Source organism: Onychostoma macrolepis, chromosome 15 (assembly GCF_012432095.1).
Source record: "Onychostoma macrolepis isolate SWU-2019 chromosome 15, ASM1243209v1, whole genome shotgun sequence".
Lineage (NCBI taxonomy): Eukaryota > Metazoa > Chordata > Actinopteri > Cypriniformes > Cyprinidae > Onychostoma > Onychostoma macrolepis.
Window position 1 is genome coordinate 2,120,697 of NC_081169.1, and position 13,356 is coordinate 2,134,052.

At 37.8% G+C, this 13,356-nt stretch overlaps 1 protein-coding gene across 1 annotated transcript in view; it reads right to left on the minus strand.

Moving 5' to 3' along the window:
• Positions 1–328: 328 nt before the first annotated feature.
• rsrc1 (arginine/serine-rich coiled-coil 1) overlaps positions 329–13,356 on the minus strand; it is a 144,472-nt gene continuing 131,444 nt past the window's right edge. Inside the window, exons 8-10 of the mRNA XM_058799579.1 lie at positions 6,637–6,743; positions 4,608–4,718; positions 329–816 (exon numbers count right to left, since the gene is read on the minus strand). Of these exons, the coding sequence (XP_058655562.1) occupies positions 724–816; positions 4,608–4,718; positions 6,637–6,743 (311 nt within the window). The 3' untranslated portion in view covers positions 329–723. The remainder of the gene's footprint in view (positions 817–4,607; positions 4,719–6,636; positions 6,744–13,356) is intronic.

Here is a 13,356-nt window from a genome sequence, read left to right on the forward strand (position 1 = left end):
TATTTACTGAAATATTTGAAATAATCATCTGATTATCCTAATCAAATGCATCAATCATCATCTCAACTGTAGTGATGGTCCTGAATATCTGTATTAAGAGAGGTCAAAAAGATTGGTTTGTAGTCTGCTGTTGACTTGATTATTAATAAAGAAGGCTGTTCGCAACGAAACCCCCCAAAATATGCAGAGTTCATAGCTGTACAGTGTTTTCTCGGCTCTCTGACACACAGCAAGTTCATTTCACTTCCCTCAACCTCACTTAAAACACTGTAGACGTTAAAATGACAAACACTCAGGTGCAGAAACGGTACAGTGATTCCTCAAAAGGTTTTCACGTAGCTGTTCTTTACTTTAAAACATTTATGACTACAAAGTTTTATCCAAGATTTACAACAATCATTTATTTTGAAAAAGGAAAAAAGAAAAACAACAACAACAAAACCCCAATACACACTAAATACAATTGTCATTCATGTTGATGAGAAGGATGTCTTAGGATGTTTTTAAGAAACTTAAAGGACAAATTTTGTGTAAATCACTCCTAAAACCTTAATATTACCATTATGAGTTAGTAGTAAAATAAACAATCAAAGACTCAGAATAAGCACATGCTGAAATGTAATTTTGAATCATATTTCCCGTTGAAACCAGCAGGTGGAGCACGCGCTCCTTTTTGAGATGTGCTGGAATTACAGAGAGCTACAGCAAGTCCACGGGATCTGGTCAGGACACTGGACTTCCCATGAGCCTCTCCTGACGCAGAGAGATCAGTCTGTTCAACCACAACCTCTCTGCCTCCTCTTTATCCATGAAGAGCTGCAGGAGAGGGAGAGAGCGCTTTACTTCAATTCATTTAGACCATTAAATTACAATGAACTTCCAAAGAACTTGACTTGTGTGTCCATCACAGAGCATCACTACAGGAACAGCCAAAACTGCCCTGCGCCAAACTCTGAATCATCGCAGAGAGGTGAGAGAACGAAAACAGTGCCTTCTCAGACGAATGACAATTTTGTTTGAATATATTGTTTTTTTGGGTAACACTTTCAATTAGGAAACATATTCACTATTAACAAGACGCTTATTAGCATGCATCTTACTAACATATTAGTTGTTTATTAGCACTTATAAAACACACATACTAATGCCTTATTCTGCATGACTATATTCTATATTTTTTATTTATATGTTTATTTTTATTGCCACACCAGCATCTATGGCTATTTTAATGGCAAGATCAACATAAAAAAAAAAAAAAAGTAGTAACAAAGTAGTGATAAAAAACTGTTTAAGGATCAGGTAACACTTTAGAACAGGGAACACTTATTCACTATTAACTATGACTTCTCCCTCAATAAATTCCTAATTTTCTGCTTATTAATAGTTAGTGTGGTAGTTGTTAAGTTTAGGTGTTGGGTAGAATTAGAGATGTAGAATAAGGTCATGCAGAATAAGGCATTAATATGTGCTTAATTACTACTAATAAATGGCTAATATTCTAGTAATATGCATGCTAATTAGCAACTATACCAAGGATTAGTTCTCACTATTAACTAGTTGCTCATTAGCATGCATTACTAGCATATTGGCTGTTTATACTTATAAAGCACTTATTAATGCCTTTTCTGCATGAGCATATTTTAGATCCTTAATCCACTCCAAACCTAAATTTAACAACTACCTTACTGACTATTAATAAGCTGAAAATTAACAGTTTATTGAGGCAAAAGTGCGACTTATTTTTATTTATTTTTTATAAGATTATTCCAGGTGAGACTATGTTCTAAAACAAAAAGACAAATCGATTTTCCTTCAATAAACTCTTAATTTTCAGCTTATTGATAGTAATTGTGGTAGTTGTTCTAGTAGTTATGTTTAATTGTACAATAGGGTTAAGGGATCTAAAATACACTTTAATACACTTTAAGGCATTAATGTGCTTTATGAGTACTAATAAACAGTCAATATGCTTGCTTATAAGCAACTACTCAAAGTGTTACTGTTTTCTATTCTTTAATATTCTTTCACAGGTGTGCAATGGATGATTTTGATGTGAAGACAGGAAACACGTCTGATAAGTTTTGGTCACACACGCACACACACACACACACACACACACACACACACACACACACACACACACACACACACACACACACACACACACACACACACACACACACACACGTTTGTTTTTGTGAAAAGTTGGGACTCTCCATAGGCGTAATGGTTTTTATACTGTATAAACTGTATGTGCTATCGTCCTACACCTAAACCTCCCCCTTACAGGAGACTACAGGCATTTTTACTTTCTCAAAAAAACTCATTCTGTGTGATTTAGAAGTCTTTTGAAAAATGGGGACATGGGGCAATGTCCTCATAAGTCACCTTCTCCTTGTGATACCTGTGTCATACTCATGTCATTATACAAATTTATGTACTCATTTGTCACAAAAACACACGCACACACAGAAGTGATCGCAGGGAAGGTTGTAAGACTGATGTGTTCATTAGGCAGAACAACAGAAAATATAAATTTGTCAGTGCTGTTATGATTAGTTGGGATGATGCATATTTGCTCTAAAACCACTTGATCAAATTTCTCTTTCTTTACTAAATGATGAAATCTGCATCAGTTCAGTTCAATTTATTTCAGTATGATTCTTAGCTATTTAAGAGAATACGCTGAAGACAAATGTACTGACTGAAGTGTACGGAGGATGTTGTTTTTTTTAAGAACTGAAAGAAGCTTCTATTGGATTAGAAATGCAAAATACATTGGATATTATTACGGTAAACACTGTGACGGCTTTCTGCGCAGTACAAGTGAACGTTACAGAGTCCTCCTACAGAGAGTGAAGTGAGCTGTTATTGAGATCAGATCATCTGCGCCCACAGTGGGGAATCTGTGACTGTCTGCATGTGCGCCATTTCACATTCCCTCCTCGTTTACTCCACTCGACGAAGCCCGGGTTTGGCCGAGGTCTACTAACGGCCCGGTGTTATAGATCTGAAACGCAAGTAAGCCTTTTGAAACAAATCTTTCCTATTGGTTTCTAATGGATTCCAAGTCTGCGCTCTAATTGTCTGGGTTGGCTTAATATAGGACAATCACAGCTGCGATTAGATTTGGAGCAAGTGTAAATGGTATTGCATCATAAACACATCAGACAGGGTAATACACGCGGTTGATTCGGATGTCAGCGTAAAGGGAGAATTTGAGTGATTCCCACATTAGTTGTGCTTATGAGTTCCTTAAGTTTGGAAGTTCCGGATTCTTCTCCAACACTCATCACTCATTTCCTTCATCCAAAAAACACGAGAGGCACCAAATCAAATCTAGGCTTTGGAAAGACTGATCGCTTCCATCCCGCCGCGTGTGCGCATTATAAGCGTGTCATTTACATCGGGTTAGGGTCCGCCCGTAGCGTTGGTTTGGGTTCTGTTTGCCTGGGAAACACGTGCACATGTAGCACTAATAGACTGAGGGTGTATGTCACCCGCTTCCCCGCGCCTTTTCCTTTCGTAGGCGATTCCGCGACACGACGACGAGCCTCCTCCGACTCTTAACGCACCTAGCGAAGCGCGGCTAACGAGTTTGAAATTACAGTAGATACAGTAAGTGGTGGTGGCTAAATGATTGAATCATTACTGGTGATCAGGGCTCTCTCGCCTTGGGCATATTGCTGCAATAGATCAGCCTGTCGAGCTCATCTGCATCAGTCACACATAACCCAGTTTGCCGAGTGAGAGAGATGGAGCGCGCTTTCGTAGGAAATTCTGTCTGCCAATATTACCGAGGGTGCATAAGAAGGGCCCTGAGTGGGTTGTCAAGAAGTGCAGCTTCAGAAATAGGCAATTTCTACAAGGGTGGGGGGAAAGAAGTCTTGGGAGAGGAGAATTATTGATTGGAGGCCTTTTGGGAGGCTTCAGTGTAACTTCGGATGCTGGGCCCGCGACACCAGAGTCTTATTTGATGTATGTTGTGAATAACACATACTATTTTTCTTAGAAAGAATTAGAGAGGTTCACGAGGCGGAGCGATTACCTTTGTGTTTTATGAGGATTCTCCAATTTAGTATGATTTATAAACTGTTTTCCTCGTGCGGATTGAAACTTTGGCCCCAAAGAATCAAAAAATGACTATACTTTATAGAATACTTTGTTATCTAGATAGGGACATTCAATAGACTTCTATTCTTTCATATACAGCTAGTTATAAATGCTATAGCCTACTAACCTATACCCTAACAGAAACAGCGTTTTTACCATTTAAAATACTTTATACGGGTTTTGTTCACTCTCTAGTTTGGGGACCAGTTCTCACTATTAACTAACTATTAACTATTTGCATCAATAAACTTCTAATTTATTATTAATTGGTAAGTAAGGTAGTTGTTACGTTTAGGTATGGGCTACCATGGTGCATTATAAGTACTAGTAAACATGTAGTAATATGCATGCTAGTTAACAGAATTGGTCCCTAAACTAAAGCGTTACCTCGTTTTGACAAATGGAGATGTCCCCAAAATGAGGTTTTGGAAGGTTTGGTCAGATATAGCTCACATCTGGGTACAAATATGCACATATACACGAAACACTCTTACGTTAGGGTGAGCCAGGGCGTTGCTGTCATTGTACATGATGGAGGTGGGCAGAAGGGCGACTTCTTCTTTTATAGTCTCTGCCTCTTTCTTGATCTCTGAAACGTCAGTCACCTACGAATAAAAAAGTTATGTTATTTACAAAAACCTTAAGAAATCGCACAGCGCACTCATCTTTCCAACATTCACCTTATTCATAATATTTACATCCACACCCCACTTTGCATGACGAGTTGTTTAATTAAAGAGAAATACTTTTTTTTATGTATCCTTTATCTTATCCTTCAGATCTTTTTTGGTGCTATAAATAGTCATAATTTAGACCCCTTACAGCATAGCTCTTCAGCTCCAGTGTCCTCCAGACTTTAATTTCAATCATAATTAAACACACCTGTCTGTACTGTAATCCTGAACACCGTGATTAGCTTGTTTAGGGTGTATGGTTAGGGTTAGCCTTGGTTAGAGATAGTTCACCCAAAAATGAAAATTACTTACCTCGTGTTATTCAAAACCCGTATGACTTTCTTTTCTTCTGTGGAACATAAAAGAAGATATTTAGAGAAACCAAAACCGGTTTCCTCAAAATATCTTCTTTCGTGTTCCGCAGAAGAAAGAAACGCATACAGGTTTGTAACAACATGAATTTTCATTTGAGGCTGAACTATGCCTTTGATTCAAACAGACTTTTTTCTGCTGTTTTTCACACCCCCTTCAATAACACATAATTTGCAAAGATCTTCAACTGTGTGACGTTAGTAAGTTGCAGACATTGAGTGATCTTTGCACCTTGTTTCAGATTTAATAAGACGCTGTTTGGACCGGAAGGAAGTGATTTCGGTGAACTATTTTATCTCAAGAGATGAAGTAAATTTGATCGACCCATTTAACTGACATTAGCGGGTACAGCTGAAAGGTTTGCACCTGATAATGGCTCATTCCTGTAACACAGTAAAGTTGAGCAAACACTTATCTGTAAGTGAGTTCAAGGTGACTGTCCATGTAAAGTGAGATGTCGAGTGCAATTCTAAATACAAACAACTGATGGCAGTATAATCAAAACAGTGCTCACTCTTGCTGTCCCTTGACCTTTATAACATCTAGCAGACTCATGTCTTTCACCTCAAAGCCATGCTCTGTTAAGTGAGAGTTGGCATAGCACTTTTATCTGAGCTCAGAGCATCCAATTACAAAAATATGCTTAAAAGGTTCTTCACAGCGATGCCACAGAAGAACCATTTTTGGGTCCACAAAGAACCATTCAGTCAAAGATCCTTTAAAGAACCATCTCTTTCTTACATTTTTATAATCTGAAGAACCTTCTTTCGCCACAAAGAAGCTTTTGTGAAACAGAAAGGTTCTTCAGATGTTAAAGGTTCTTTATGGAGCCATTTAGACAAAAAAGGGTCTTCTATGGCATCGTGAAGCACCTTTATTTTTAAGAGTGTACATGGAATGGAAATGATTGAAAAATCAAATGTGCATGAATGTATTTGTGTTTGTCCAAAGAATGTCCTCTGTGTATGCTTTTTTCTCTCCATCTATAGAGCTGTTCGTACATCATTCAGAAATAAACGTAGTGATGTTAAGTGCTGGTCTAGCATCAGTTCAGCCGCTCAAAGAGCATCGCTGGAGTCCGTACAGACAGACCTGAGATCAGCGCGGGAGAGCCGCCCGGTCCTTCTGGTGCAATCTATCATTCGGGCTCATTTCAACTGTCACCTTTTGTCTCAGACCACAGAGATCTGTGAGCATTTGTTAGTAATCTAATTTGAGCGGTGAATGTGAATGCTCTTTAGTAATGCTCTCTGTGGAGAGAGTGAGGGCCCACCGGCGGCCGGACGCTTTTCAAGAGCCCGAGCTCAAGCGGACAGGTGCCACAGACCAAACGGAATTTAATGGCAATCATTTCATTTGCAGACAAATGGAAAGTAACTCGGCAAAAAGAAATCAAATAAAAGAATATATATATATATATATATATATGAGAGAAGGAAGGCAAAGAGAATAGAGAGGGAGAAAGGCAGAGATGTACCTTGGTGCCATCCCGAGATGATTTGAAAGCCTGAGGAACAAAGGAGTCGCTCTCAATGGCCTCGATATCCTTTATCCTCCTCACCTGCTCGGCGAGAGACATTTCCTCTGGAGAAACAAAAAACAGAGCGGAGAGTGGACAGGCGAGAGGTCAGTGGTGCAGGTCAGACGGTCACAAACCACAGAAACGGAAAAGCATCATGCTGATTGATTCATCTCTTAGCGAATAACAGCGTCAATCTACTGGATACTGTTGAGTCTGTAGTGCACGTGCCACATTAAAGCAGCTGTGCTCATGGGACGCTGGTTGTGTCCCGATCCCATTACCCTTCTCTTCAGCTTCAGCTAAACAACAGCATGCTCTCCAAACAAGCAAGAACACACAGTACATAGTACCAGGAAAAAACGAGAATAGAAAAGCTTGTCAAGAAAAATGACTGGTCTCTGTTGTGTTAAGTGCCCTCTGTAGTTTGAAGACGGACGGAAATGATTGCACTTTACATGAAAAAAGATGAGTTCGAAAACAAGTCAGAGCAGACAATCTAGCGGATGTAGCTTGAAAGCTTTAGGATTTAACAGTCAGAAATGTTGGTCTCAGAAGATGATATTAGTATGATATGTGACCCTGGACCACAAAACCAGTCTTGAGTCGCTGGGGTATATTTGTAGCAATAGCCAAAAATACACTGTATGGGTCAAAATGATCCATTTTTCTTTTATGCCAAAAATCATTAGGATATTAAGTAAAGATCATGTTCCATGAAGATATTTTGTACATTTCTTACCGTAAATATATCAAACCTTCATTTTTGATTAGTAATATGCATTGCTAAGAACTTCATTTGAACAACTTTAAAGGCGATTTTCTCAATATTTAGATTTTTTTGCACCCTCAGATTCCAGATTTTCAAATAGTTGTATCTCAGACAAATATTGTCCGATCCTAACAAACCATACATCAATGGAAAGATTATTTATTCAGCTTTCAGATGATGTGTAAATCTCAATTTCGAAAAATTGACACTTAAGACTGGTTTTGTGGTCCAGGGTCACATATAGATACGTGGATCGATAATTATAGTCTGCATGAAACCTAAGTTGTGATCCTCTTTACGTATTTCAGAGTAATGATGAAGAGCTTGTAGGCTCGAAACGTCACCTGTGGTGAGAACTTTAATAAATATTTTTCTACTTTTGGAGCTGTGGTGTGCCAACTTTGCTCTTCCTGTCTGACACTGTTTGTGGTTGAGCACCCACATTGAGCTTTTGGCCTGCTGGATGTGCGCACTTTGATTGCAATCTTTATGTATATCAGAGCAAAAAAATAAGAAAATGATAATTGTCGGTTACACTTTATTTTAAGGTACAGTTCTCACCATTAACTATGACCTTTTGCCTCAGTAAACGACTCATTTGCTACTTATTAACAGTTAGTGCGGTAGTTGTTAAGTTTAGGTATTGGGTAGGATTATGGATGTAGAATATGGTCACGCAGAATCTGTGCTTTATAAGTACTAATAAACAGCCAATATGTTAATAATAGGCATGCTAATAAACAACTAATTAATAGTGAAAATTGGTCCCAAATTGTCCTTTTTGATTTCTTGATGACTTTAAGAGCTGGATCGCTCATGACGTGATAACACTGGAGCAACTGCGCATTGCACACGTTCCTAACAGCGTTAGGAAATCACCTGATTTCACGGAGTAAACATTACCCCACCAAACACAGCTTTTAAATCCCCAGTCTCCCTATACAACTTGCTAAGCAACTTGCTTTATAGTTGAGCATTTATCCTGCTTATTGAAAGCGAAAGCCAGTGATGTTCATCTTCATCAACAGCTAATTTATTCTGAATACAGATTTATTTATTCTAACATTTTGAATTTATGCATTGGTTTGGAGTTATTCATTGAGGTTTATGCAATTGTGTTGTGATGTTTGTGTTGTGATTTTTATTGAGGCATATGAATTAATGGTGGTAAAAATGAAGTTGTTGACATCGCTTAAGATAACCTAAAAATTCATTTAAATTGGTTGGTAAAATTAACCTAATCCAACAACAATTGACAATTTGTGCGGTCCAGTCTGTAGCTCTTTAATTATTCTTCTTTTCTAGAAGTTCTTCAAGAGTCTGAAAAGGATGCTGGTCAATGAGAAGACATCAGAAAACACAGACGCGCTTCACAACTCACTCAAAAAACAGCCAGTGTTGCATATTGGCTTGACGATGTGATGCATGTTTTTGAAGCGTTTATGCTGTTATTCCAGATAAAACGATGCATGGTAAACAACTCTGAATTTTAATGCAATATAGAGCCACAGGCTCTTATTCCGGAATTTGCTGTATATTGTATTCAAATAAATTTCTCCTAACAATCATATCAGGAGATACATATGCTCATGATTAATATTCCCTACATAATTACATACTTACAGAAATAATGTATTTTGGGTTGAACTGATACACAGAACACCTTGTGATTGTTAGTCAAGCTACTGGCTGTCTGTCGTTGATGCCCTCTGGTGGTTGAGCATATTAATATGGACACTAAACACTTGTACAGCTTCAATGATCGCTGGTAGTGTCTACTGACTATAAGTGACTTTGCTAGTACAGGTCAACTTATTCTACTAACCCTACCAGTCTAATACTCTAATGAGAGTTAGTAGACATGTAGTTGTAAAGTTACTTATAGTTAGTAGAATGTCTAAAGTGGACTATTGAAAGAAAATAAAATCTGTTTAGAATTCAATAATCAATCCAGTCATATATAGAAATCAATGGTTTTAGAATATCAGTATGTTGGCTATGCAATGCATATACAATTATCAGGAGAGACAGAATTTCAAGGAGATTTCAAGAAAAAAAAAGTAATAAATTCTAAGGCTCTTCACGGTAAACAGATGCATATTATCTCACGCTACACATTTATTCAGGAAATAAAGACCTAATGTGATATTGCTGGGTACTATTTTCATAAATAAACAGGGTAACTTGTAATATTGTGTCTAATATTTGTTACTCCATATTACCTTCTTGTTTATTGAACTATAAGCTGTGATTACCTACAGCCACAGCTGTGCTAGCGCTGTTGTTTGTGTGACTCCGCTAAATGAAGACATCCTGAAACATAAAACACAATGTATTACTGATACTCAAATTCACCCACAATTTAATCTCTCTCCACACATATGCATGAAAATGCTCAGAAACAAACACTATTAGATAGGAAGCATGCTCTCGCGCTCACACACACGCACACACACACACACACAGATCCCTGCGCTAATGAGAGGAATTAATTTAATCCATTAACTGCCAGGGAGCAACTGTCACAACACATCTTCTCGCTCTGCTCGTTTAATGAATAAATGAATATTTGCTCTGGTTTTCTCTCTGTTAGCAGAAACACTCACTCGCTCTCTCTCTCTCTCTCTCACACACACACACACACAGATTTTGACTTACCATACGGCTTATGAACATAACTTAAACACTGTAGCACTGTCACTCTTTCCTGGCAAACAGTTTCAAAATGTCTAGAGACTCATTCTAACGAATATCTGGTTTCATTAAAGTAACATACATATAAACATTGATTTGTCACTGTAACACACACCATAAAACACAAACGTGTGTCAGTGTTAACTGTTGATGTCACAACACACACATGCTCTGAGAAACAAACCTGCAATAAAATGAGCCCAAACAATGTCAGGCATGTGTCCATACACACTGATAACAGTTTGCCTTCTCAAAAATACACATACTTGAGCATGAGGCAAAACGGAGGTGCAATATCCTCTAGGAGTCTACAGACCGTCCTTAAGATGACAGCAGTCCACTGGCTCTCAATCACACACTTATTACTCCTCCTGTGTGTGTGTGTGTGTGTGTGTGTGCACTGAACATCTTAATGACTGATACACAGACACAAACACACAAGCCCACCCAGATATATCAGTGACAACCTATCCTTGGCCTGGAATTCCATTAATGCCTCATACTTTTTGACAAACACATTATTGGTAGATAAAATGACTTCCATATGCTGTTTGTCAGATGTCAGTGAGGAAAGATATGTATTTCATAGGAAAATCAAAAATAATGGACTTTGAGAGAGGGGCCCGTGCCGAGCAGATAGCAGAAAATCGATAGTGCTGTCGGAGAGACATCTCTGCCAGACACGATCAGCACAAGGCCAGGTCAAAGTTGACATTTAATATTGACACATTATCCACAAAATTAATTTAGAGTCCATTGTCGCCGCATTACACAAGCCTTATAGCAGTCTTAACCACAGAGAGAGAGACAGAGAGAGATATGATGACATGATTCTGCTCATTTGAAGTATGTTTTGTTTTTCCCTGCCATCCTAAAGGACTAAACGGACTCTCTTCCATGTTAAACGAATGTAGATTTAGATGTGAATAAATTGATAAGAAACTAGGAGATTAACACGTGTGCAAAAACAAACAGCAGATATCCAGCATTATCAAATGCTCTTAACACTCTCTCTTAATAGATGTTAGAAAGATCCTGGCAGGACGAGAGCAAACCACAAGAGGGCGATGTTCAACAACTCAAGCTCCAGCACCGAAAGTGAATGCAAAACTCACTGTGCCTGATTAATTCCCATAATTGAATGCCTTACTTCCATGAGCAAAATTACAACGGCTCTCATCACTGATGGAATAATTAAAGCAGTAACTGCCCATCATCAGGTGGTCGGTCTCAAACGGCCGCGGATTCAAAGGTGCTTTTGAATGTCATGAGCAAGCAAAACAAGACCTAATGATGGCACCGCACTGATTGAGAATGAGACATCCGTTGAGGCGAGTGTGTGAGAGAGAGAGAGAAAAAAACAACTACAATACATGGAAAAACCTGCGGACCTCTCGCACGTGCTGGCACAGCTGTGTTTACGTGTTTGTTAGAAATAATCGAACTCCGTGCTTCTCGACCTTTCTGACTCCAAGGCCCCCTATCGTTCACAACAATATTTCCAAGACTTTTCCAGTTTTTCATGATTTACTGCATGATAAAATACCTGATAAAATATGTTACAGCTTGGCATAATTAGAAAATATAAATTCATTATAAAAATGCAATTTATAGTATTTTAGAAATTTTCATGACTTTTCCAGGTCTTGAAATCATACTTTAAAAAACGAAATAAAAAACACGTCAAATTGATTAATTGAAAATAAATACATAATTAAATCAAATGAAACAAACCACAATAGAGTTCTTGTTTTTAGTTGTTCTAGCTCATTTTAATTCTTGTTTTGTCTTGTTTTTTTAATTATTGTAAGTCGACTTGAGGCTCTATAAAATAAATGCACTTACATATCAACATATTTCAATCTATATGCACTCACAAACATGCAGAAAGTTGAACTAATTGTTAAACACACAAGGACATTCCCTCTATGGTAAACCTTCGGGAATCCGGCCTCCATCTCAGCATCAGGCAAAGATATGTAATTCAATACTCAATTTAGCCCCGTCTCTGTGGATAGATTTATTTATTTATTTTTGGCACGGCTAATTGATAGAAATTAAGCCATTAATCAAGCCACTAGCCATCATTCAGGCCAAAGAAGATGAATACAAACTTTCATAATAACCACCTTCCCCATTTTAGACCTCATTAGCATTAATTTTTAATGCAATTATGCTATTCTTTTACGCTGAGCTCATAAATTACGACTCTTTTGTTGCCGACTGGCCTTGTAAAAGCCGGGCTAATGCTTTGTAGTCTGATCTTTAAGGCAATTACTGGCTTCTTCAGTCTTTTATCTCCCTGCATTTCCAATAACCTTCCATCTAATGATTTATCTGGGCAAACCCCTGACACGCATCCGACTCGCCCCGCTTCCATTAACACTGTCTTTATTTATCTAGGAAGATCTGGTGTCTAAATAAAGATCCTCTCCCGACGAACGCCGCTCCACTTTGTGCGAGTGCTACAGACGACGTGTAGAGAAAATGTGGTTTCGCGCGAGTCTTTGTGATTTCCATCGCAAACAGAAGCCTAGATGAAAGGTCACTGCTTTAACTTAATTACACGTGTGACAGCAAAAACTGACATTAATTCTTTTTAAATACAGCATGTCAGTCAGATGCACTCCAGACATTTAAGAGTCACCTCGTTCAAGCTTCAAAACAAACACCTAAAAGACTGAACGATTTCCACAGGCAAGGCCGGAGCTGGGTAGATCAAATTGTAGTGCGTTACTGATTCCAAATTACATGACAACTATTGTAGTTAGTAACGTAATCCATTACATTACACATTTTAGGAAACATAATCTGACTACTTTTAGATAACTTTGATTTAAATGGGATAATATTGTACCATATTGATATTAAAATGCAAAAGAAAATATATTTCATTCGTTGTTATTAACAACATAAAGTGCATTTAGCATTACATTATGTCAAAGTTTTCCAAACTGGGGTTTGTGAAGGAACTGCAGGGGGTTTGTGAGTTTAATTAAACGCTAATAAAATGTAAAAATGTTCATTTTCATCAAAATAAAACACTTACTAAAAATGAAATATTTTGTTTACCTGGATGTCATGTAGGCATTTTAGAAAGGAAAAATTAAAAGATGAAAAGACATAGATCAATTAAATCAATTAATCATTAATCAATAAAAAAGAAACTGTAGTCTGATTACGAGTATTTAATTGAATCTAATCAGTTACTG